We start from the raw sequence: 26,735 nt of genomic DNA, 5'->3' as shown, positions 1-26,735 counted from the left end.
GCTCAGAGCTGACAGGGCAAGGCTATGGTGTGTGTGTGTGTGTGGGCTTGCGGTACGAGGCACTGGGGAAGGTAGAGCTGCATTTCTACAGAGAGATGGATCACAATTCGAAGAAAGTAGGAGAAAAACATGAAATTCATATGGTCTAGGTAGTAAAAATTACAACACATCAAGAGTATACTTACTCGTTACTTGGATTGCGCGGCTGAACTGTTCCGTGAAGTTCGTGCATAAGCACCATCATAATATTCAAAACGGACCTTGTGAGGCAGGCTACCCAAAGTCATGCAGCTCTGTAACGCAAAGCGGTGGTGTGTCTTCTTCGGCAATGTAGACAGAGCATCCAGAGTTTTCCCGGCAGCAGCAGTTCTCCACCTCGGTTGGCATGACCTCGCAATGATTGCAGATACACCATATTGAAACATTTCCCATGCGACTCATCTGCGGTTCATGCTCGGGTGATTGATCTTGCAAAATGATTCTCCATTGTTTCGGCAGCCTTCTCTTTACATTAGTTCCTCCTCTGAATACTCAGGTTCGTACTGGTAGGGCTGACATTGTACGACAAAGATTTAACCAAAACACAAGTAACGAGTGAAATCAGTTCCGCTATTGTAAGTAACGGTTTGCAGGGGCTTCGTACTAGGTAGATAGCTCAACCAAGCAGAAATGAGCCATGGGGGATCTAAACTAAATACAGTGAAACTGTTAACTACGAAACTAATGAAAAAGGGTCTGTTTATACTTCTTGAGGAAAGCAGCGTCCTGTCATTTCCATGGAGACAGGTCACTAAGTTGCGGATCGAGAACGTTGAAACGAGACCTGCATTGGAGTTGCGGAATTGGGCGAATGTGTCTAGTGATGTCAGCTTCAGGGGTGGGTGTTTTGATTTATTGCCGCAAGTGTACTTGAATTTAGGGCGATCGATCCACAGATAAGATTAGCACAAGATGGCCACACCCAACACATTGTTTTCGCATGTGTAAAAGTGAGGAAAACTAAGCTAAAATGCATAGGAAACATTTTTACGATCGATCACTGTATGCTTATAACATCTTGCCTGAACGATCGGGACAATTACATTTTTGAGCGCACTATTCCTTTAAGTCTTATGAGTCCAGATGTAGTGGTTTAGAGGAGAAAGCATTCTTCAAATCTATAACCGTGAAGTGGGTGACTTCCGTAGGAATGTTAGAAAAAATTGTCACTGGATTCGGAACGAAAGGAAATTCTGCTTCAACAATATGGTTCAGAGGGCGCACGCCATGCACAAAATGACGCGATCCCCATGTTGCATTTTTCACAGGCTACAACGCTGTGTTGCATGGTGACTCTGATGGTTTTAAGGTGCCTTGTTCGCCTCCCTCGACAGGGGATGTTGTTTAGCTCTTGGTAAAATTGCTTCTGGCTTAAGTTTTATCTTCACTGTTCCTATTCCTTTCAGAAGCCCCACATCATAGGGACTTGTGGTCCATAAGATGCTGGGGACCTTTGCTAAGTCTCCCTCAAGAAATGTTGGCGGTGCTTGTAGCATCATCGCCATTCTCTGTAGTGTATCTTCACCCAGTTTGTAATGCTAATGTCGAACACTACCTTGTGATCTGAGCGGTTGTCTTTGAACAGTTCTTAATCTGTCACTGTAGTTAACCTGTATCCTTCTCCCACAGCAATCATGGACCTCAATGCTCGCCGCTGTCATCGGTCCCTTGTACTGTTATTCTGTCTTTTCCCACTATTACTGCCTCTAACTCTACTAGGATTATTGTACCATCTTTCTCGTCTAATGGTAGCTCTAGTCTGAACATGTACTCATTGGGAAGGCACACAGTTTTCCCTGGATCCATGCTATTATTATTTTAGCTCCATATCGAAATAGTTCTTCATTTGTTGGCACCCTGCTCCGTATCGTGCGTCCGCAATAAGCTTGAATAATTTCCCTCATGTTTAGAAGGTGGATACCAGGCGTGGAACGCACTATCCCCTTGTCAATGAATGCAATGGTCATATTAAGTTTACTCATTATGTCTCTTCCCATTATGTTTACTGGTGTCTGTCGGGAATAGAATAAGGGTAGAGCCAGGTCATGCTCCCCTATAGAAAGTGTAAGATCGTCTGTAAAAGGAACCAATTCTGTCACCCTAGAAAATCCCTGTGCATTCATGGCATTTCCTGACATTCTATACCTCCCCTCCTGGATGCAGGATCTACTTGACGTTGTATCTACAAGAAAGGAGAAAGTCTTGTCACATATCATCATCCCTATACGTGGATCCTCAGCTGGGTTGGGTGTAATCGATAAGATGGAATACATCAGGTCTGTCTGTGGGCTGTCCTATTGAGGGTATAATGACATTCCGTTCCCTATGAATGGGCTGCCCCCAACCATGGTAGTCCCTCCTAGTTTTCGAATGGGAGCCATTCCCATGGAGTCTGTGCGTGTCAGTGTCCCGTTTCCCTGCTGTGCTAGAGATGGTGGCTGCATATTATTATGCATCTGTGGTAAATCTGGTGCCTGTGGGTATGGTTGTGCTGGCGTCTGCATCTGTAGTGTCTTCATCATCAGTTGGTATGTCTGCGGGTATGTGTTTGATGTCAGTCCTTATTGTTGTGTCTGATTTTGGGCATAGTACTCAGTCTGTTCTCCCTGATATGTGGGCTGATACTGCATCACCCCATTATGTTGCATTCCCCCTCTACTTCTACACATCCTGGAGATGTGTCCTATCTGACCACACACCCAGCACTCGGGTGGTTCCCTCATTGGCTTAGGGTACCCCCTGGAAATCCCTCTTGGCCTTGTTGCATTGGGTGCCCGTACCCACAGCCCCTATGTGCACCCCCTCCTCCCCTGAACTTGTGATGCATGTCGCCCTGCCCCATGAAAACTCCCCCCGTGGGCGGCGGTGCATACTGCGCTTGTGGTGCACCTTGTACTCCCGTGCTTGTTAACATTGCCCCTTCCATGGCATATTTTGACAATTTCTTCTGCACTAACTTTGTTTCATCCTGCTTTCTCTCCTTGCTCAGGCGAACCTTGACATAGTATATGATAGAATAATCCCACAATCTTGTCCGACAGTTCTCGCGTTTAAAGTCTCCATTTCTCTTGGATAGCCTGAATATACTGTTAGGGATCTTTGTCTTCCCATTTTGCGTGCCATGATCGCGCTAATGTCTGAGGTGCCTGGGTACTGCACCCGTAGAGCTTGCCATATGGCCGCTCTGAAGTTGTTAAATGGCAAACCATCAGGCGCGTGTTCTGGGCGGTTACTCCTGGTTATCCGGCCCTTTTCAATACGTCATCGGCAATCTCTCTGAGAATTGCAGACAGTAAACTTTTCATGTCCCCTACCACTAATGTCTGACCTGCTGTTAGTCTTTTCATCTTGTATATCCATTTCGACGCTCCCACGGTCAACAAGAGCAGTTTACGCCTCAAGTTGCCTTTATCTATCTGTTGCCATGGTATGTTTTTAGGTCACCCTCCTCTCTTTTCCAGTAAGGGGAGCTGTGTCAGTCTGGTCTCCCCATCCAGTCTCCCGGCGTTTTTGGTGGGGGGTCACGCCTTCCATGCTGGAAGGTCTCTGAGCCTCTGCATATATGGGGTAACGCTATCTACGCTGAATGATACGGCCCTAGAACAATGTGCCCTCTCATCTTTGTTGCCCCGTAATCCGCCCGTTTCTTTGCTGGCTCCCCATACCGTGTCTCAGTCTGTGCTCTTCCCTATAATCCCTTGGGCAGGTTGCCCCACACCATCATCTTCACTCCTTCTGAAGTCATCATCCGACCCAGCATCTGCCTCATCACTGTCGATATTGTCTTGGAAACTTAGTCTTCACAAGACTGCTCCTTCCCGCTGCCCTTCTTCCATGTCAATCACGCTCCTGCAGTACCCCTTCATGGAGGACCCAGTATTGCCTATGTCCCGCAGCATAGCTGCCCTACCATATCTCCTGCTTTGGTCTGACTCTACTTGCTCTTCCCTCTGCTCGATATCATGAAAACTTGGTAAACCCAACTTTACTCTCACCTCCCTCACAGCACGCTTTTGCTCTTCCCTGCGCTGTCGCTCTCATACGAGCCGCCATACTTCTAACTTCCTCTTATCCTTCTTTATCTGTAATTGATTTCCCTTTCTTCTTTTGGTCTTTTCTTTGCCATATCCTCAATCTCTCTGTGCAGCTGCTTCTCCCGCTGTTCACGCTCTTGCTCTTCTGCCTTCTCTTTCTCTCTTTGCACTCTCTTGTGTTCCTCCTTTTCCTCCTTTTCTCTTCCCATTCCCTTGCTTTGCTCGTCTCCTTACAACCCATTGCTTCTTTCGTTGGTCCTCCCACTTCTCCTGCTGTCTTCCCATCTAATTTAAGCAATATTTGCCCCCAAACCCACTTGTTCGATGCTACATTCTCCATTCCGTCCTGTCTCCCTTCTGCTACCAGGTTGCTCTTCTTTATGTGTGCTTTGATCTTGCTGCGCTCTTTTTTTCGCCTCCTGCACTTGTGGTTCCCCCGGCCGATTGTCCGGCCTCTTCCTGACCCTCGCTTCTGCTGTATGCTGGAGGTGCAAATATTGGATTTTTGTATCCTGCCACTGCTCTTAGTTCCTGTGCTGGATATAATCCCTGGACCACTGCTGCTGCACCTTCGCGCTTATGTTCAGGAGGAGGAGGGGTGGGGGCCAAGGGTTTCTTGCCTGCGGCCTCTTGTTGATACAGCATCCTGTGATGCCGTGCCACATCCCCTCCATCGTCCTGGGACATTATCCACAACTCGAATATTGCCATTTGTTTTCTCAATTTCTCCCCCTTGTACACCTCTTGCATATGTGTATGTAAGGATTGCTGCACAAATTTGGAAAAGCTCCCACCTTTTGTCCAGGGCTTCGACAGTTTACCTTGTGTGCTCCGTGTCCATTCTGTGCTATAATTACAATTGTTGTCATATTATAGCAGGAGGGACCTGCACATATGCTATAGGGGTTTGTCCCCCACGCTGCTTCCATGATACATAACTTTAATACTTATTTGACCCCAAGTCGGGGCTTTCGACATTTCCGCTGTTTGTACAACAAATACACTTTACCTTACGTAAACTTTACATTTTTTCAGATAACAGTTTAATTCACAAGATCTGACATGTCTCTGGCTCTCAACCAATACCTTGGGAGTGCTCCGCGTACCTCCCTTCTGCAAATCTCTGCCTCCTCAGGCATACCCAGCAATCTAGCACATGCGCCTTCCGCGCACTGCCTCGCTGTAACTGTAAATTCTTATCTTATGCCTGTAACCGATTCCTTAAGCGCCCTTCTACCCACGGGTCCGGAGTGCTCTACAAATAAACTAAACAAACAAACAATACCACCACTCTGCCAAACTTTGATTGTAAAATGTTTTGCGCCACCTTGTGCTCTCCGACTCCTATCCACAAACCTCACTGGTGACATCACCTCTATAATGCATAAGTGAAGGACACAAAATTGCCAATACCCGCCTTCTCACAGGATTGCCCAAAAAATGCTTCCCAATCAACAAATACAAACAACATATATTCACGGCCGTCGCCCTGTCTCCTAACCCGGGATACCAATATTTCACGTGCTCAATCTGTACCTACAGTGTCGCCTTGCAGATAAAATGCCTCTGCGAGACTTAACCAGAAGAACTTCCACGATTCAAGCTAGCGTCACTTGCTAAGCCCTGTACATGGGGATACCATTATGCATGACCCGAGCTACAACACCCAATCCACAGGAAACCAAATATTTTCATAACTTTTGTCATCCGTACCCAAGTGCCAAGGACGAGTATGCTCGTCCTTTTTGCATAGACTTGCATGCTAGTCTGGCAGTTAAGGGGTTAAGTCAATCGTCTAGGCTGGCTGCCTCAACCAATGACCTCAAGATCAAATGTTCCCTAATCAAGAACAAATGACATCCACCTCTGCTCCTTACTCAAAATGACTTAACAAAACTCAACCATTCTGAACACCAACACCCAATATTTCTTCTCCACCTCCCCTATTTGCTGTATGGCTGAGGCAATACTTACACTCTGTGATCCGCTGACATCGCTTGGCCACTGGCTTTCCCCAAATCTGCCACTCTGCTCTTCTGGTCTGCTGGGCGTCCCACGGACCACGGGCAGGATTTTCGCCAAGACGGCTCCTGACGGCCTCTGCACTGGGTGCACCTCCATGTGGTCTTCGTTTTCCTTGGGTCAACCCACAGCTCTCCAGGTGTTGCGACGGAAGAGACGGCTCTGTGCCGTACGAACGTAGCGAACCATCCTCTGCTACCAATTTGTAAGGGTATGCCAGAGGACAGGGGTTCATGCTACAAATTCACTGCTTTGCAGAGTATCCACGGCCCAGCGAACCCTCCTCCGGCAATGATGGAGGACACAGCCAAGGGCAAGTTAGAACTGTCCTTTATTTTCCAAACAGACAGGGATCATACAGGAAACACAACAAAATCTCCAACAATCACAGTTCCTGAGCCCATGTCACAAGCTTGTATTGTATTATGACATCACAATATCTGACCCTTCCCCAAAAACCTAAGAGCCCTTCCATTGGGTAGCTTAGGTACTATCAACTATAGGTATCCCCCATATCGGTGGTCTAACTGGTCCTTCCTTGTCAGGTGGGTTTGCCTGAAAGTCCCCAAAAACTATCTATTACATTATTGCATGGTTACAGAATGGCCATTGGCCCTTGCCCCATTACACACCGCCCCAGGATTTGTGCTGCCTGATTGGCTGGAGTGGGTCCCCCCAGGCCTGGGACCCTGATCTCTATTCAAAGCGCTCAGTGTACCGTTTCAAGGTAATAGGAAAGAGTTTGTGTCTCCATTGTTGCTACTGGCTTAGCCACCTAGCCTGGGAGAGTGCCTGCAAGTTGCAATGTTCCTTGGGCAACACATTTAACAATTATGTCTGTCTTCGCTGGGAACCGCTTCTCTTGCCACCACAGGTCAACAGCTATTGTTCGGTTTGGTTGAGTCACATGGGTGAGGACCGCAACACTGAGCTTTTGGTTCTGCAATTAGTGAGGATTTATTCAGTTATTTTGCGGGTGCCTCCCTGACCCGGGAGCCAGGAATGTTCCACCAGCCCTTGTCCTTGGCTGCGAGCACTGACACTGTGCTTCGTGCTGCAGAATCTGCATCTCTTCATTCATTATTCTGTGGCCTGTGGCTTCATGTGAATTCACTACAGCCATTCTATGATTTTCCTACATATATGTATATAGATTTTAGTATTCTCTTTAGGGGTAACTCGTATTCGGCTCTTCCAGGTTCCTTATACGTCCATGAAGTTCCATATGGTTAGTTGCAGTGAAGCGGTTTGCAAGCGTGCTCTTTGTGACTTATTGCTTTCTTGCGTTTCTGAGTTTAGTTTGGCCTGTGAAAAGAAAAAGGCTTCTGACAGTATGTACATGTATCTGTCCTCTATCTACAGAACTGTGTATGCATGTTCTTTGTGTGCGCACGTGCGTGTCTGTGGGCCTCATTACGAGTATGGAGGCAGCCATGCCCTTAATAAGGACATGGCTGCCTCCATACCGGGTTCCAGGTCCGGGTTCCTTCAATGAGGAATTACCGGGCGTTTCCAACCTTGGAGGACCCGGTAATTCCTCATTGAAAAAAACCATCCCCATTTGAGCCCCCGTAGGGCTCAATGGGAATGGGCAGGGAGCTAATAACGGGCCCGTTATTAGCTCCCTGGTCCCCTTGTGGGACCCGCTAAGGACGTCAGGTCTGACCCGACGTTCTGAGCGGGTCCCGCAAGGGGACCTCATAATAGGGCATCCCGTAATGAATTGTGTCGGTCCCGTACCGCCACCGTTCATTACGAGCGCGCTAGGATAGTAATGAGGCCCTGTGTCACCTTGTGCAGGGATGCGAGTTTACTTTGTGACTAACGTTACTATGTCGTGGTGTCGCTAATGATGTCAGCACGGCTGGATATTTATCATTAGTCAACCTGGTCCAGTGATGGGGCAGCTGTATCCGCAAAGACATCAGCTAGATAGGGTTTGAACGGTTGCCTAAGAGAATATCGGCTCATATACGTGGAATGCACCGGTCCCCCTGGTGGTTTGCCAAAGAGCGACTGTCAACTGTCATTTCTCAGTCATGCAAATAGGGGATACAAGGGCCATTCCAGGGACCCTCTCTTCAGTGGTCCTTGTGGTTGCCATGGGGACTGTCTTCACGCTTGACTGCAGCGCCCTCTCTTTTTCAAGATGGGGCAGCTGCACCCCTCTCAGTTCCTGACAGTACGCTCTAGTTGTTATCCTCATTCTGCAGGGATCAGATCTGCTTCTTGTTTTCACTTACGTAACACAGGATGCCATACCAGGACCTTTGTCGTCTCAACGTTAGTTTAGTACCTGGCTCAGCGCTTCCCCTTTGGTTCCTGTATTCCTTGTTTCTTCCCTGGGTCCCGTCTTCCTTGTTGGTTCTCCTTTCTACTTGGCTTCACTTGTTCTTAGACTCCGATGATTCCACGTTCTTGTTCCTGCTTTGTATTTCTATCTCATTGTTCCTCGGCATTCAAGTATCCTCTGCAATTGATCTAGCCGTTTTTCCCTCCGTTCGGAGGGTTTTTCTCCAACAGCCAGGCTGGCGTACAGAGGGTCTCACCCTTATCTTCACAACACCTGTTCACGTCAGAAAAGCCAACGTAGCCAGTCTCCAGTCACTTCGTCTCGCAAGAAGTCACAGGTGAGCACAGCCTCTGACACCACTTTACCTTTGGAAAAGCGAACTAAGGGCCGGACTGAAAATTTACAATATTTTGTATATATCAATCTTGTTTGTGATCCGAGTCCTTCAGCCTTATTCCTCAAATACTCCACAATTCACAATTTCGAGGGTTACATTTTTGGGATTCCTGTGCTGAAACAGATCTACTGTATAGTAATTTCCTAAGACCTACCTGCATAACAAAACATGACAAAACAGGACAAAAAAGTGAAAAGCTCTCTGCAAGTGGTGTAAAATGTCAAAATTCATCCCACACTGTAAGGCACAGAACAGAACGTATATTAAACATCACAGAGACATTAGGTACATGATTGTGGAACAGAACATATGGTTTCAATGACAGTATAGATCTTCTGTGTCACACAGTACAGTGCATTCAGGAAACAGATTAGCAGAATAGAAGCACTGCACCGCCAGTCATCGCTTTGTCCCAAAGACCACTCCCACTCGATATGTTTTCACCTCACTTGAGCACTTTGTCACAGTGGTGTGACATCATAACTATCACAGGACAGTGACTGTGGCCTGGACCATGGCTCACACGTGTTTAAGAGCACAGACAATATTCTGATGTATGACAACACTGCTGATTTTAGAAATCGACTATTTGCTGACCATGGAAGCAAAGAATGTCGACACTCCTCCCTCCCCCCTGTCCTGTCATGGAAACTCTGATTTGATCCCTCAGAGCTTTGAAGGCTAGTCCCATTCCCGAAGCAGAACGGGCACCTGATGGTAAAGCACCCTAAAAAGCTGCCCACCAAGCCTGCCAAGGTGGCTCAGATTAACAAGCTGCTCGGCATTGATCTTAGTAAGCTAAAGCAGCCTTTAAACTCCCTGCTGACCTTGTTAACTTACTCTAGTGTTTTCTGTGTATATTCTGTATTCAGTATGTTACTGGGATCTGCACTATTCTCTACTGCCATTCTCATGATCCCCAGTGTACATGATGTCACCACATGGGCATGGATCAATTGACCAGACACAATAAATGAAATCAGAAACAGTAGGATTTAATAAGCCTTCAATATGATATGATAGGTTATTTATAATGTGCTTAATACCCAGAGGTTTCTAAGCGCGGACCCAGGGATCGAACCTCTGTGTTGCTCTGTGTAGTCTTGTTTCCATGGCGAGCACGTTGCCCATGAACTATCCTCCCGGGATATCTGTGACAAAATAAACAGGGTAGGAATGATGTTCACCTAAAAATCTATATTCAATCGATGTTCAGGATTAACTAAAAGTCCTGTTTTAACTAAAGGTTCAGGGTAAACTAAAAGTTCAAGCGACACTCGATTGAAGTCTTTCTTGTTTCTCCTGCATTTGGATGCAGTCTGGGTTTTCTTGCTTTTTCCCCAGTGGGATTCTAGGGCTTGCGGGTCTGAAAAGGAAAAAAGAGAACTGTGGCTAGAAAGAGTACCGGGATACAGTATGGGCCAGATTCTGAAAAGGCAGCACAATAGAAAGGAGCGCGGAGAATGGGCTTGCTTCATTTGTGCTGCTTTCAGAAATGCTCAGGTCACCTTATTCTCCAGGCATTGGCAGGGCTGTGTTAGAAGCCATTTTCCACATGTTCCTCCTCAGTCATTGGGCCATACTCTCACCATTTCACAATCCAACGCCATATGTGGGAAACTCATTTAAGCATAAATAAGCATTAGCCACTCCCATACGTCATCATGTGTTCAGGCAGCCCAAAACCTTGCGCATGAGCAGTGTGGCTTCCATCTAGCACCACATTGTTTGGTCAGTTTGTCTTTAGGCATATCGATAAATCATCCAGAGGTCACGCAATGCGACAATGCTTCTTGTCAGCATGCAGAAGTGGCATTGCGATTGGGTCAATATTACACATGTCAATGACAATACGGTACTTATACCTGAACAGATATGGACTAGCTGGTCTAGCATTTATTTGCACTCTAATGAGGGTCCTTGCCCTGAGCCTGTGATCTTCTTAGAAGTCCCACGATAAAACGTCCATGCAGATTTGGATCTATGTGATCAGTGTGCCGCTCGTAATTCCGTCAACGAAAATGTCTACAAATACAGTACGGCGCAATGATCAGATGGATCACTTCTGCCCGCTTGCCCTGGCCCGCAATCCCTAAAACAAGAACCCCCCCACTACTTACCTTTACTGCGGCATACTCTTCTGTGTGCCGCTGGCATCCTTGTACCCCTGCAGCGTTAGCTCCTCCCACTTACTGTAGGGCGGTGCTGACACTGCAGGGTGCTTTTTTTTAATCTTATCCCAACCCTCGTTACTGAGCTCAAGGAGAGCGGGGGACACCCCTGCAACCCCAGCTCTGCTTGGGTGCAGTAATGGCTGTCAGGATTTTTGCTCCCGTACTCCGGTGCAATTGTAGTAATGTCGCCACAATTTAGGTGAAATTATGGTACAATTCCTGCAGATTGTAGCTTGCCCTCTGGCGTGTCGGCGCCCCAAAGCTTTAACCTTGGCTATTAAGGAACATTATTAGGTTTTTCTCTTTTCAGTAAAGTATTGCAATAGTTACTAGCTCAGTATCTTACAATCTGGACTGCTACAAAGCTCTGTGTATAGGTATTCCCAAAATTAACATTTTATTTGTTCAATGTTCAGAATGCAGCAGCACGCCTAGTTCTCTGACGCTTGAGGTAACTTCCAGTTCAGATGTGATTTATATTTGTTTCCCTACCAGACGTCTGCAACCTGCGGCACTCCAAATGTTCTGAACTATGATATGATAGGTTATTTATAACACGCTTAATACCCAGAGGTTTCTAAGCGCGGACCCAGGGATCGAACCTGCGATGCTCCATGTCGTCTTGCTTCCAAGGCAAGCACGTTGCCCCTGAGCGATCCTCCCAAGACTATGGGCCTCATTACGCGGTAGGCGGTAGCCATGGTGCTATTAGCACCATGGCTTCCCCCTTACCGCATTCCGGGTCCGGGTTCCCGAAATAGGGACTTACCGGGTCATTCCAACCTTGGAGGACCCGGTAAATCCCCATTCCGGGAACCATTCCCCATTGCCATTCGAGCCCCATAGGGCTCAATGGGAATGGGGATGGAGCTAATAATGGTACCACAATTGGCGGTACCGTTATTAGCTCTGAAGTCCCTTAACAGGTCCCTTCCATAACGCCTGGTAAAACCAGGCGTTAAGGAAGGGACCCGCTAAGGGACCTCGGAATACAGTGGTAAGGGATTACCGGTGCCCTTAACGGTGCCGGTAATCCCTTACCGCCTACCGCGTAATGAATCCCTATGACTTTCATGATACCTCACCATTGAGTTAGCTGGATAGACTAATGGGAATTATCGTCCAAATGTTTAGGGAGCCAAAGGTTGCAGACCTCTGCTAGCTAGACCCATCAAACTTGACTTTCTAACTTCCTTCCTCAGAAATGTACTCACTATGTGCTACCAAGGGCCTTCTTCACGACATGTTACTGCAGTCACATTGCTCCTGCATTTAGGCGAGCTTGCCTTGGTGACTTAGATCACGCAATACCTTTGTGGAGCTTCATCCCTCCTAACATTAGTCAGAGGTTAAAGTGGGTGGGAGCGGCGCTCCTATACTTTTTATTTTCAAGTTTCACTGTTCCTATACTTTTATTTAAAAAAGAACCTGTTCTGGAATGATTTCGTTTTGAAATAAAAGTGTAGGAACACGTTGAAGCTTGCACTTCAGTGCAGTGCACTGGACATTGCCATAAATAGTAGGTGGGTTTGTTTGGGGGTTCGGATTGTGTGTCGGAGGGGGTGTGGCGATGGGGTTTGTGGGAACGGGGGCAGACCAGCAGGGAACACAGTTCCACTATTTCTTTTCGTACATTTCGACCACTGACATTAGTCTAGTTCTTGATCATTTACCATTTCATTAGGCTGTCAAGGCATGACAGTTTCCGTGACTGGAAATTCTTTAGCAGGCAGATTTCTTAGTGCCATGACAACAATCTTTGGAGGCAACTTGCATTTTATGATTGCCGTTATCTAGATAGATAGATAGACAGATGGATAGATAGATAGATAGATAGATAGACAGACAGACAGACAGACAGATAGATAGATAGATAGATAGATAGGCAGATTAATAGATAGGTACATAAACATGCAGATTAATAGATAGATGGAGAGGTAGACAGACAGATAGATGAATAGATCGATCAACAGACAGATGCGCACCCAGGGAAGGGTGCTTAGCCAGCCAGGTGGCTAGAACAGCGGGTGAGAATACCCATTCTCCGCCCGCTGCTTCCAGCGAACTTAGGCCCTTCCCTGATTTATTTTATTTATTTTGAATGTGGGGAGGCCTCACCCTATTGCCTCTCCTCCCCCTCTTACCCCAAAACAATCCTTACCCCTTCCCCAGCCCCTCCCTCCATCTCCACTTACATGCTGGACCAGAGCTTTGTGCTCCTGTCCCGGCACTACTCCTGTCCCCCGGCCACCATAAAAATGGAAAAGGGACTTAGTCCCTTTGCTGTACGGCAGCTGCCATCTTTTTGCCATTCTTTTTTTTCCTCTGGCGATTGGCTGCACAATAGACACCAACCTCCTGAGGGGGGCGGGGGGACCATTTGCAAGCTGGTTAGACCCCAGGGTGCTTACTTTGCTCAGGCCTACCTGGGCTCGGGCTGGCGTGTCCTTAAAGGCCATGTTTGGCCCCCACAGCAGGGGTTAAAGCCATATTGATAGATAGAGAGATAGATAGAATATATATGGATGAATACATGATTTTGAAATACCCAATATGATCTCAACATTAAGTTCATAAAAAGTCAATTCAACATCTTGTGGTTGTTGGTAAGATGGCGATACTTTGGCATGGTTAATGACCTATTAAAAAGCATGCTTTTATGAATTTTTATGGACTACTTGGGCCCAACAGTTTTGTTCCATGACCTGTAGGTAATCACATATTGATATACTTTCACCCCAATTATTGCATTCAGCAAAGCTTGCAGAGTGGAAAGCGAGCAACATTGCATCCTGCATCAATGAAAGACTTCCTTGGAAGGGAGGGTGGGCAGTAAGACCTGCTTTCAGGTTTTAATGCCGACCGGTACATGGGAAAGGCAAAGACACATTGCTGCATACATTACACACTCAACCAGGTACATAGCCCACCGACCAGGAAGCAGAGCCACATTCTAGAGAAGCAGTCATGTAACATTGATGTAATATGTCCACCCCTCCTTTGCAAAAACTGTCAAGCCTGAGAAGTTGCCTGCAAGTAACACTACTGACTTCATACTACTTGGCACACACAGGGCCTCAAAAACCACATTTCATAGAAACGCACAGTTTGTGGCTGGACTTTCAGCTGGAATGGTTGCTCTTGCGGTTGTCGGTGAATCCTGGACATACACTCTGGCTCCATCTAATGCCTGTTCGAGGCTCTGCAACTGCGCGTGACTCAAATGTAGACGCTGCGACTCTGTAACCATGGCAGCATTCTCAGGACCAAGATTGGAAATCTGCTCTGGTGACAGCTCCTTAAATAACCAAAAGTAAACCTTTCAGTTAAGGGGTCAATATTAAAAATCACTGATGAGAGGAAGCTGTGGAATTGAGTGTTTTTTTTTAAATTAACATTTCTTCCATGTTATTCATATGACTATTAATATGGATGAATAATGTGTTCATATTTTATTGGGAGGCATCACAGTGCCATTGGATACATGTTAATGTCAATACAAATCCCACAATTGACTATACTACAATATACAGAGTGGCAGACAGGCCTAAAAGGAACTCTGGACATTTCCTGGTGGGCCTCTTTTGTGTGGACACCCTTGTTTATTGCTCCTCATAAGCCTCCTAGTCATCCCATCCCCCTCCTTCCAACTCTCCTCATCACTCTAAAGCAAAGTATTTGCTATGAAGCTTATAATATGTTATGCATCATTCTTAACCAAGGTTTTATGACCGTTTTTTTAGTCATGGTAAACCACATTTTAATCCCAAGTTATGCAGAGAACTGCTTTACAATTCACTATTCGGATACATTTTTCCAAATTCTCTTGGGCAGAGTACCCCCTCCACACCTACTTAAAGGGGTTCTGCTTGCTCACCACATTCGATATAGGGCCACGTTGAGAAATATTTCCAGGGACTCTTTTGGTTTCTAGTCAGTCCCTGAATATACACAACATACGATAATTTTCCAAATGAATATAAGGGAACCTAAAACTGGGAATACAAAACAGTACATACATTTTAGAATGAATAGGAACCTATAGTCCCCGCCATAAAGCAACACAAACATGAGTTTGAGCATTTATGTCCGGAGGAAATGATATGAAGGGTAAACAAAGTAAACATTGTACTACAGTTCATTTAGAGACTGAACTGCATATATATATAAAAGTGAACATGTGTGAGTTTGTGGCTTTGCTCATGTTACCTATACAATTCCACAATGTTTCACCAATCTGCACCAAATGTTGCACAGTCACCTGTTCGAACCCTCTGGACATTACTGGCTACATGACATTTGGACACCCCACACCTTTCCCTGGATTTCAGCAAAAGTCAACATTTGTTTGTGGGTTTGTTGCTTGGCGAAACACTGTTCCTTATTCAATTCTACCCTGTTTCACCAATCTGCACCACAATGTGCACAGTTACCTGCACCTATGAGGGAATGAAAGCCCGGACAACGCCGGGTATACCAGCTAGTTTTATATAAAGAGAACCGAGTTGTGGGATTTGACCTGAGATAGACAATATTGGCAGGACTCTGCATGGTAGGCTGACAGATAGGAATACTGATACAACAGCTGTTTAATCCACATGTTTCTTCCTGGCCCAATATTTGGCAAACACTAGTCCACAATTCCTTCATTCCCAGCTGGGGAAAAGTCTTCTTCAATATATACTCGCCAGAAAATAGAGATGTGTTTTCTCTAAAGACAAACTATCCTTACAGGTATACCTGTTTTGCTTTCCAAGGTTATGTCCCGACGTGTATGCATTATGATGAGTGGCAATGAACACATTCAAGTACCTATTGACACTGATAAACCTTAATAGGAAGCCTTCTAGTAAGGGCTACACTCCAGCTGGTTGGTCTGAGGCTGCTGTAAAAAATCTATTCTCATGACAAGTTGGGGGGGGGAGCAGTGGTGGTGGGAAATCATGGGCCATGGCACTTCCCTAAAATTCCTTTCCACCTAAAATCGCAGAGCAAGCCTTAGCCTGGTAGACCAAGGTAGCATGATCTGCTATCGACTCCACTCCCTCCCCTAGGGACAAAGTTCTTGTGAAGTGAGACATATATGGGCGTCATTACACGGACGGCGGTAAGGGTTTACCGGTACCGGTATTTTACCGGTACCGGTAAAAACTTACCACCTTACTAAGAGGTCCCTTTGCGGGTTCGAGAATTTAACGCCTGCTTTTTGCAGGCGTTAAAAACCAACCCGTAAAGGGACCAGGGAGCTAATTACGGTACCGCAATTTGCGGTGCCGTAATTAGCACCTTCCCCATTCCCATTATGCCCTATGGGGCAAAAATGGGAATGGGGAAGGGCAATGGGGTAAGGGGGAATTACCGCCCCACCAACCTTGGAATAGGGCGGTAATTCACCTTTCCACCAAGGCGGTGCCGGTATTTTACCGGCATGGACCAAGGTGCTAATAGCACCTTGGTCCACCGCCGTCCGTGTAATGAGGCCCATACACTTGGCCAGACAGGGCCTCATTACGACCCTGGAGGTAACCATGCCGCTTTTTGCGGCATAGCTACCTCCATTCCGGGTACCGGGTCCGGGTTCCCTGAATGGGGAAATACTGGGCCATTCCGACCATGGAGGGCCTGGTATTTCCCCATTCAAGGAACCCGGACCCGGTACATCCCCATTCCCATTTCATCTCCCATAGGGCTCAGTGGGAATGGGGAGGATGCTAACAACAGGCCCGTTAATGACGGGCCTGTTGTTAGCATCCTGGTCTGCTCGCGGGACACGCTAAGGACGCCTGGTTTTACCAGGCGTCTTTAGCGGGTCCCGCAAACAGACCTTGCAATGAAGCGGTAGGAGGATAACGGGGCCGGTAGGTCTACCGGCCCCATTATGCCCCTAACGCCGGTGTCGTAATGAGGCCCAAAGACGGAATTACACCAATACTGTGCCCTCATCACTGCGACCTCCGGAAAAGTTGACTTTTTTTTTATTTTGACCCCCTTTACACCACATGTATATGTGGGGGGTTGGTAATGGTTTATAATGTAAGTAGAGGGAATGCGGGGTCATTCCCGCATATATATCTGGTGTAAAGGGGGTCGAAATTAAAAGGAAAGTCGGTAGATTCGGGGTCGCAGTAATCGTATAGATCCGTCAAAGACATGAACTGTGGTTACAGTCTCAGATGGGATTATAAATCCCCATTCAAATTGCTCTACCTTTGAGGTTTCTGCTTATGCAATGGTCTCATCTCTATTAGGACTTCAGATAGGAGCCTGCCATCGTCTTTTCTATCATGTCCTCTCTGACCATACCTGGCTGCAGTTTGTCAAGGAGTGGAAGGGAAGAGGCTATTTCCTGCATTGTTGTGGTAAACATGGTTGCAGTGTGGGCCACCAAAGAACAGCAATCGTAAACCCATTTTTTTCCCGCAACTCCTGTGGATTTGTATTTCTGTTTATTGTTATTTGTATGTATTTAGTATTGAACAGAAATGACATACAGAGGATACTTTACAGATGGCGGAGATCCTGGACGGGAGCTTTTAGAATTTGCAATGACTTACAGGATGAAAATAAACTAGGTTTTGGAGATTTGTTTGGTGGAGCTTCGACTGGTGACAGTGTCTAAGGCACAGACATACATACATTACACATTGGGGCAGTACACAGTAATTTTACCGAAAACAAAACAGAGTGGTTGGTACATTTCACCAAAGTATATAATACCGAAAAACACTGAAAATATTAATCAAATATATATGGAGAAGTGGGGTAAGGGGTTAAAATAAGTCAGGATAGGGTGGTGTTATAAGGGTAGCAAACAGGGAGCTTGGAGGGGACCCCCCAAATAAAAAAAATAAACATTCTGTGTTTTTCGGTATTATGGTCGCAATGAAATGTACCACTCTGAAATATGGGTCGGTAAAATCACATATAACACATTGGGGGCTTTTACCAATAATTACATGGGTGCAATTTACATATATATATATTCATGTGAGGCATAACCAGTAAAAGGCAGATAGGCGTAGGCATCAGTTGGAAAGGGGTAGCATGGGGGTTTGAGATGTGCCCATACCAGCTAGTAAGTGGAGCCTAAGCCGGGACTCACACATTTCCAATGATGGAATGGCCTTGATGGGAAATCATTCCGGTGGATCGGGGCCAGTAAACAGAAGGAGCGAAAATGTGAGGCATTGGGGGCAGTGGGGCGAGGAACAGTAGTTTGTCAAGAGAGGAGGAGTGTAGAGGCTGAGAAGGGGCGCATAGGAGATGTAGTCCCAAGGTCACTAGTTCGACTAATGACTGACTAGAAGCAAGTACGGCCTGAGATGAATGAGGCGCTGGTGCCTGTTGTCAACTGTTGTTCAATAACATGTTCCAATCTCAGTTTCAATTAATTAGTATTAATTATAGGTGCTTAGGTGAAAGCCTGCGCGGGTGTTTATGGAAAAATAACTATCTAAGCACTTGCAGATAGTGCCTTGCTCATCACATTAAGAACACACAGTAAAAACACCCATTTTGTATTATCGAAGATTTTGAAACCAAATATTTGGTTAAACACACAATAAAGACTTTATTTCTACAGCAATATGTAGAGCCATCACAACTAAAACACGCATTCTTATTTCTCTCCTCTCAATAAACATACACATTGTTATTCAAATGAGTCTATTTGACATGTTTAAAAAAAGAAGACAACAGCACTCAGTCCCAATTAATACACACATTATAAAGTCTTCAATCTAACATGTTTCAGAGGGAAGGCAAACGCTCTATGACCTGATAATAAACTATGTATTCTCAATGTGAGGAGCAAAGGAGGGCACAGTTTCTTTCAACTTTACACGTTCAATAAAGGTTGCTTAAGAAGACCTGCAGTGTCCCCTGTGTGGGCTCAATGGCCATGTGCTGTCACTTCCCCTTCCCTTGGGATTTGTGTGCATTTATCCACTTGGGCTGGGCAGGAATCCCGCGCCTGTCTCCTCTTTCTCAACACACACACGCGCACACCGGTTGGTGGACTTCACCCTCATCCACCTCCAGCCCACACTGTTCCATTCAGTGCAGTCTGCAGTGAAACAGAACAGAGCCCTCTCTTTGCTGCCACTTGGCGGGAAAAGGCAGGTGCTGCGCCTAACTGACCAGAGTTGCATGTGTTGGCCTGCAAGGTGAGACCACATTGTAGAGTACTGCAAAGGGGAAGCTGGTTGGTACGAGGGGGCACTTGCCTTCCTACCACCCTCTCAAGTCTGAGAACACCACCCGGGGTCGTTTTTTGTGGTCTGCTCTGTTGAACAGGTGTTTTGCCCAGCCCCTTTCCACCGTTTCCGAAAAATATTTAACCCTTTACCTCACACCTAAATGCATTTTCTAGAAAAATGTTCTTTTTAAAAAAATCGATATATGCTCATTCTTTATAAAATATTTCGGTATAAAGACGGCATACCACTTCACATACATTTGACAACCCCAGAAAATACCTATGAAAGGTACACTTCTTTGGGGGCCCTTTTGGCGGTTTGCATGGAACTTTACTGAAGCATTTAATGGTCATTGTGCATTGGCCACTCCAAAAGAATGTTTTTATTGGTCTTTCATCTTAGACTGAGTAACAAAGACGCAGGCTGTTGGTTCCACAGGCAGGTCTTCTTTCATCATTCTTGACTTACCTTGAACAGGTCCTCGGCCATCATGTTTATTGCCGTCGAGTGAAAGAATGGCATCAAGTCTTTATTCAGCGCTCTCAGCTCCTCCTTACTCAAACCAGCTGCGGAGACAGAAAGCAGAGCCCAGACACCATGATACCTTTGCTTCCTTAGAATCAAGACAACATAGTGCAACACAGGTTCGAATCCCGATCCCGCACTTAGAAACCAATCTCTTGTATAAAACAGGTTATAAAAGAACAATTAGAATCATATGATCTCTACTAAATCAGAAACGTCTCACAGTTAGAGCTCCATGGACTTAAATAAAGCTTGCTATTGTAGATATAAGTCTTAGTAGTTCCATCGGAAGGACAATGATACTCAATCCAACCTGAGATTGGATGGGGACACAGAGCATAACATTCTAAAACTGGCAAATGGCTTAGCTGCAGGAGAGCATCTGAAATGTCATTTGGAAGCGAGCAGAGTAGGTAGAAAGATACAATGATATTTGAAGAGTATATGGATAGAAGGATCTCAGTCCGGGCAGCTAAGTGCCCCACAGACATACATACAGACAGAGTTACCTCATTTAAAATGTGCTAGCAGTGGCATTTGGCCCACAGCCCAGCGGGGTGCCATCTGTTCGGTACTGCTAGTACTTCCCAGAGGAAGGCTGACCAACTGTGAGACGTGTTTCATGGTTAGTGGGCCTAGCTAACGATGCAGGTTTTCTGGGTGGAAATACTGGCCCTCATTACGAGTTTGCCGGTAAAATCGCAAAATTACCGGCATGCCGTAGCCACCGATACCGTCATGCACCGTGTGCGGATACAACGGCTGATTCCGAGCATGCGATGCTGTACTAATCGGCATGCCGGTAACAGTAGCACCGGCATACCGTTAAAGCTGCCTGAAACCCACATAACGGCACCATCGATGCCGTTAACACCAACGCCGCACCAACAATCTGTAAGCAACGGCACCGTCAATACCGGAACCAGAAGTAACGTCATCGCGCCGGAACGGGAAAATCACTGGCGGCCATCTTGAAAAACACAATCCATTGCAATCCTCCAAACACAGGAGTTGGCCAATGAAGGAGCCTCAAGGAACATGTCTGCAGCACGTGGAAACACCTGACGGCGCAAACCAAGGTTCAGTGAGCCAGAACTAAACATGCTCGCCGACACCCTTGTGGAAAATGCAAAGGGCCTCATTACACGGTAGGCGGTAAGGGTTTACCGGTACCGGTACCAGTATTTTACCGGTACCGGTAAATCCTTACCGCCTTACTACGAGGTCCCTTTGCGGGTTGGGGAATTTAACGCATGCTTTTTGCAGGTGTTAAAAACCAACCCGCAAAGGGACCAATGGAGCTAATTACGGTACCGCAATTTGCGGTACCGTAATTAGCGCCTTCCCCATTCCCATAGAGCCCTATGAGGCAAGAATGGGGAAGGGCAATGGTGGAAGGGGGAATTACCGCCCCGCCAACCTTGGAATGGGGCGGTAATTCCCCTTTCCACCAAGGCGGTGCCGGTATTTTACCGGCATGAACCATGGCGCTAATAGCGCCATGGTTCTCCGCCTACCGTGTAATGAGGCCCAAAGTCTTTGGAGAGCACGACACTGAGGACTGTAAGGGACTGTCAGAAACGATGGGATGACGTGCGCCTCAGAGTTTGCAACCTATTATCAGCTGAGCACAGCCAGGTACAGGCCACTGGAGGTGGAGAATGTTCACCACTGAAACTGCACACATGGGAGGAAAAATGTACCACCATCATGAACATGGACAGCATAGAGGGTGTTGGAGATGCAGAACATGGTGCAACAACGTCTGGAGAAGCAGGTGAGTGACCATGACTAACATCCCATGTACTTCATTTGTCCCCTCATGGCCATTATTGCTTTATGCATGACTGTCCCCAGACATCAACAGAAACCAATTCCTACCATGAAGAATGCCAACATGCACCAAAGGCACACACCACATGTCCCATGCAATGCGGACAGACACACCGTCAGCATGCGTCAACACACATCACTGAGTGCTACATGGCCCCTGTGCATGGCACAATCAACCCCAGTCCAAGATGCATGCACCATTGCCACCATTCACAAAGGCCCACCCTTACCCCTTCCCGCTGACAACACACCAATGACCCCACCTAAACAAGCATACCATTTCCCTCTCACAGGCAGCCCACATACGTCCACAATCCAGAGCAGCATATACATGACATCCGTCTCAGAACCCAACAACAACCCAACCGACATGCACATCCCAAACCGTACACACACATCAGGAGGTACCAACTCTGCTTCCCCACACACATGGGTGCCGCAGGATAGGGGCCCCACCATGAGCATGAAGATGCACATGACAGCAAATTGTACAGTGTGATGGCTGTCACATGGAAGATGACAAAACAATAATGGACCCCTGCATTGTCGCCCACAGGCACCACATCAGACAGTGAGGGTGAGCTTGCCACTACACCAACCACCACTGCATGTCACCACACTCAGAAAAAGACCCCCAGCATCCAGGAACCTGGACGCAGCGACAGCAGACATGGGTCTACGGCCTTCACTTCACATCCCCCCAGCCACCACCGCACACCTGCCAGCCTCAAGAAGAAGGCAAGCAACACCTATAGGCAAGTGCCAGCAGCAGCAGCACGGCCAAACATCAGTGGCAGACCTGCCATGCCGGCCCAGTACACCATTCATGAGGCAAGCGCCACAAAGAGCTGAAGCGGCATCACCGCAAATGGAAATTGCGGCTCAGCCACAATCATCATCACTAAGCATGCCTCCCGATCCCCTTTCGCCAATATGTGGCATGCCCGAGCTGGAGGAATCTGGTACACCCACACATACTCCAGGCATGTGGAGTACAGGGCATGCAACAGCTGCACGCAGGACCGCAGAGGCCAAGGCTTCCGCAGATGATGCAAATGACCACCAGGAACCAGACCCTGTGTTCAGCCCACCTGGCCCCTGCAGCCCACCACCCATGCCCCTTGCTTGAATACACCACATCCGCAACATTGAGGCCCGCCTCACCCGCACCGAGCAGCACCAGGAGGCGACGCATGCCCTACTAAAGCGATACATCACCGTGGCAGAACTAACGAGGCAGACCATGCAGGACAGCACCAGGAACACATCACGGATGGTAGGAAGGGCAAGTGAGGCGGTCTATCAACTGGCCAGAAGGGTGCGTGAGGGCAACAAGGGCCTGTCCTCCATGGCCGAATCAATAAACCTCCTTGTGACTGCCATTGCAGAACAAAGGCACATCATCACGCCTCTGGTAGATTCTGCCAGTGCCACACATAGCCCTTCCATACATGGGAGCCCCGTGCGGCGTTCAGTGAGGTTAACACGTCAGATGGGGGCTCATCCACCTGCACGAAAGGGGGCGGAAGTAGGCCTTGGTCTACAGTGCGTGGTGGGGGAATTTGTTGGGGAAGGGATGTTGGGGCATTGTTTGTTTTTGAGTTGGACTTTGGGGTGTTGTCTGTGGGGTGGGTGGGTGCAAATGTATGTCACAGGGAAAGGGTGTGTTGGGGCATTGTTTGAGGACCTTTTGGTATTGGTAGTTCAACTGATCACGATTAGACAGATGTGCATGTTCCACTTGAAGAAGAAAATGACCAACTGACTCCTCAGGCGCCCCACAAACCCTGCATAATGTGACATTCTGTGGTGTCCACTTAGCTGTATAAAATGCTAGTCTAAGCATATTGGTGCAAAGCTGTAAAAATAACGCACAATCATAACTGGAGACCACCCAGTCCAAGTAATCCTCAAACCCCTGGACTTGTTGTGTCATGATATCTAGCCCCAGTGCACAGTAGTTGGCAGGCTCGTCTCAAACTTGCAGACGTGGCCTCCTTGCATGCATTCTTCATCACTATTGTAGCGCTTGATGTTAATTATGTGGGATTTGACCAAAAGGCCTCCAAGCCAATATCAGCAAGGCTAGTGTGCACACATTTAAACCAGGGCAGATCCCCAGAGCCAGGTCATCTCAGTGGGTAATCCAAACTCGAGGACACTCCAGATTCTCACCCAGTACAGATGTTTGTCCCCATAACCCCTTCCACTGGCGGAAGATTGCACTCCCAATGAAGACTTGCCATTGGGGGCTTCCTTGGTTGCATAAAAATAGCTCTCAAAACGTTATTCAGTGCTATGCTCAGTGCCGGCACCTTACCATGACCCCAAAGCTCAGGCTCATACTGTGCTGCCCCCAGCGCCTGAGACTGATCAAGTTTCAAAGCTGGGAACACTGCAATCCTACAATGTTTGGATAAGAACAGTCGGATTCCCCCACCATATTTCTCCAGGGACACTGTTGGCTTATGATGTTGTGCCGACCAGGATAGGTCCTCAGACAATCGGAACCCCAGATAGTCAATAGAACTGACCTGTTGCAGTACAGAACCTTCAATGAAAATCTGCAATTTAGTAACCTTTGTTTTGCCAATGTTTATGTGAATGTGGAGTTCCCTACACTTCCCCATGAAGACCTCCGATCCACGCCTAGCACCCATAGGGGTGGTCGACAGAAGCACGGCATCGTCCGAATAGAACAATGCCTGAAATCTGACGCCCCCTAACTTTAGTGGGTCGAAACAGCGAGCCAGTAAGTCCTCAATAATTTCATTAATATAACAGAACAGAGTGGGCAGCAGTGCACAATCCTGGCGGACCCCCGCTTGATTTCAAAAGGCTCTGTTTCTTCATCCCCTTGCCCACATCTCACAGATGCCATGTTATCGGTATATATGGACTGTATAGTAGCTAGAAGATATCCTGGTATGCTCTTGGATGACAGAATTTCCCATAGCTGTTTCCTCAAGACACTGTCAAAGGCAGTACTTAGGTCCACAAAATAGCATATACCTTTACATACATTAGCGACACATATTTTGCTAATAGTAGGCTGAGCCTAAAGCATTGATCAGTCGTACTTAGCCCCCCTGAAATCCAGCCTGGAGAGGGTTGATCCTCATAACCTCCGTGGCTCACTATTGTAGCCGAACCAAGAGCACTTTGGCAAAAATCTTACCAGCAGACTCCAACAAAGAGATAGGGCAGTAATTCCCTAGGAGCTTATTATTGCCCTTTTTGTAGATGGTCAAAATAACAATCTCCCACCTAGATTGGGGGACATTTCCAGATCGAACTATCGTGTTGAATATACATGCCAGGAGGGGTGCCCAAATACCAGCGTCATGTTTAAACATATCGATGGGGATTTTGTCAGGGCCTGGAGCTTTCCTCGCCCCAACCCACCAATTGCCAGTTCAACCTCTTCAATGCTTAGAAGGGGGAAATCGACAAGCAGATATGGATTTTCTACATTCCCATGAGGGTTCCTCTCCCAGGTCAGGCCTGTATAGCTCACTAAAGTGGATGTGCCAAGTATCCATTGCGATCTGGCCAGCCACCTGTCCCTTAGCGTCCCTCTCACGAGTTCCTATCAGCTTCCAGGAGGTAATGAAGAGGGAAAATCTGAATGCCCTCCCCTCCCAATGGGCCCCCCAACCAGAAGAAGTACCCCCGATAGAATAAGCACCGACCGTATGAGTTTGCACCGGTCCTCACCGCTCCCACCATAGGCACGCAACACGAGCGGTACCCGGTCACCCGACCATACAACCCTGCAGTGGTATGGATTCTACCCAAAGCAAGCGAGGATGAGCAAGACCGAACTGGAGACGATTATATGGACCAAATCCACTGACACCTCCACAAGCCATGCTGCAAGTCATTAGAGAAGTCATGACGACATAGCTGCGTTAGACAGGAAGCATACGTGCAATCTGGGGACACTCACACACCAATCCACATGAAGAACACACGCGTATAGTTCTATGAGCTAGAGGACAGTGACATGTACATACTGTCTGCATGCTTATTATTTTGCTACCTAGGCTCGCTACAGCAGTGCAGAAACGCAAGATGCCGGAGGAGCTTGTGTATATGCTTGCAGATGCTACACGCTATTACCCCTATGGAAAGACAGGAGCACTCAAGGGACCTGACCGACCATGACACAACCCAAAACCTATGGACAATTACGTTGAATACATAATCAGAGCCAAAGTAGGCCTTAGGAAAATCCCTGCCAACTCGGGGGCAATCACTGTGTTGGAAGACAGCTGGGAGGGGCAGAGGGGGACTCAATAATAATAAGGTGTAGTTTGAGAGAGTCCTGTTGACTCAGGACCTTCTGGTGATCCTATCCTGACTCATAGCGGTACAGGTGTCGGGGTTGGATTATCAAGGGCTGGAGGGGGGAGGGGGAAGTAGGCAGTTTGGGGTTCACCGAGAGGGAGTTTACATGGTTTGGCATTTTTTCAGTGGTTCAGGGGACAGTTCTATCACAAAGTGGTATGATTTCTCAAGGGAAGGGATGGCATAAACGGAAGGAATGGAACTGGAGATATGTAAACGAGGAGCTGGTGATTGGCTCCCTCAATGTCAAGGGCTAAATTTGCCTAGCAAGCGATCATTGCCCCTATGGGAATTTATACTGGCTAGACTGGACATCCTCATGGTCCAGGAGTCACACGGGCAGGGGGCAAGGAACCAAGACACAGGGTAAAACAGGTGGTGGAGGTGCTCATGGCTTTGGGTACGAAGAAAAATTGGGGTGGCAATCATTGTGTCAGCACACCTGGGACTGGTGGTGAATGGGACACAAAGGTACCCAGGCAGACTCTAGCTGTTCATCAAGGGAAGCCTGAAAGGTGAAAGGATTGCCCTGTGCTTGATATACGCCCCCAACACAGAGCAGGTAGACTTCTGGGAAAGGGTCAAGGCTGAACTGATGACGTTTGTGGAAGGCCGCCTGGTGGTGGGGGGAGATTTTAATATGGTTCTGGACCCAACGAGGGACCGCAAGAGATTGAGAGGGGGTGTGGGTGATACCATGGGCAAAGCCACCTCCAGGAAATTTGGGAGCATTTACCGGGACCTGCGCCTTGTTGACTCACTGTGAGAAGGGGAGGAGGGAGATCGACCTTTCAAATTTTTCTCAGGACCATGACATGGTTGTTTGCAATGCGCGACACCCCCACAGACCGATGACCCTGGGTGTGTGGC

At 47.3% G+C, this 26,735-nt stretch overlaps 1 protein-coding gene across 1 annotated transcript in view; it reads right to left on the bottom strand.

The window, feature by feature from the left end:
- LOC138567884 (otoancorin-like) overlaps nucleotides 1-26,735 on the bottom strand; it is a 701,441-nt gene that overhangs the window by 50,451 nt on the left and 624,255 nt on the right. Inside the window, exons 21-22 of the mRNA XM_069646381.1 lie at nucleotides 19,626-19,723; nucleotides 14,065-14,257 (exon numbers count right to left, since the gene is read on the bottom strand). Of these exons, the coding sequence (XP_069502482.1) occupies nucleotides 14,065-14,257; nucleotides 19,626-19,723 (291 nt within the window). The remainder of the gene's footprint in view (nucleotides 1-14,064; nucleotides 14,258-19,625; nucleotides 19,724-26,735) is intronic.

The sequence above is a fragment of the Ambystoma mexicanum genome, chromosome 2p (genome assembly GCF_040938575.1).
Source record: "Ambystoma mexicanum isolate Mex_15411 chromosome 2p, UKY_AmexF1_1, whole genome shotgun sequence".
NCBI lineage: Eukaryota > Metazoa > Chordata > Amphibia > Caudata > Ambystomatidae > Ambystoma > Ambystoma mexicanum.
The sequence above is the reverse complement of the archived record's forward strand: the minus strand, read 5'-3'. Positions and strand labels throughout refer to the sequence as shown.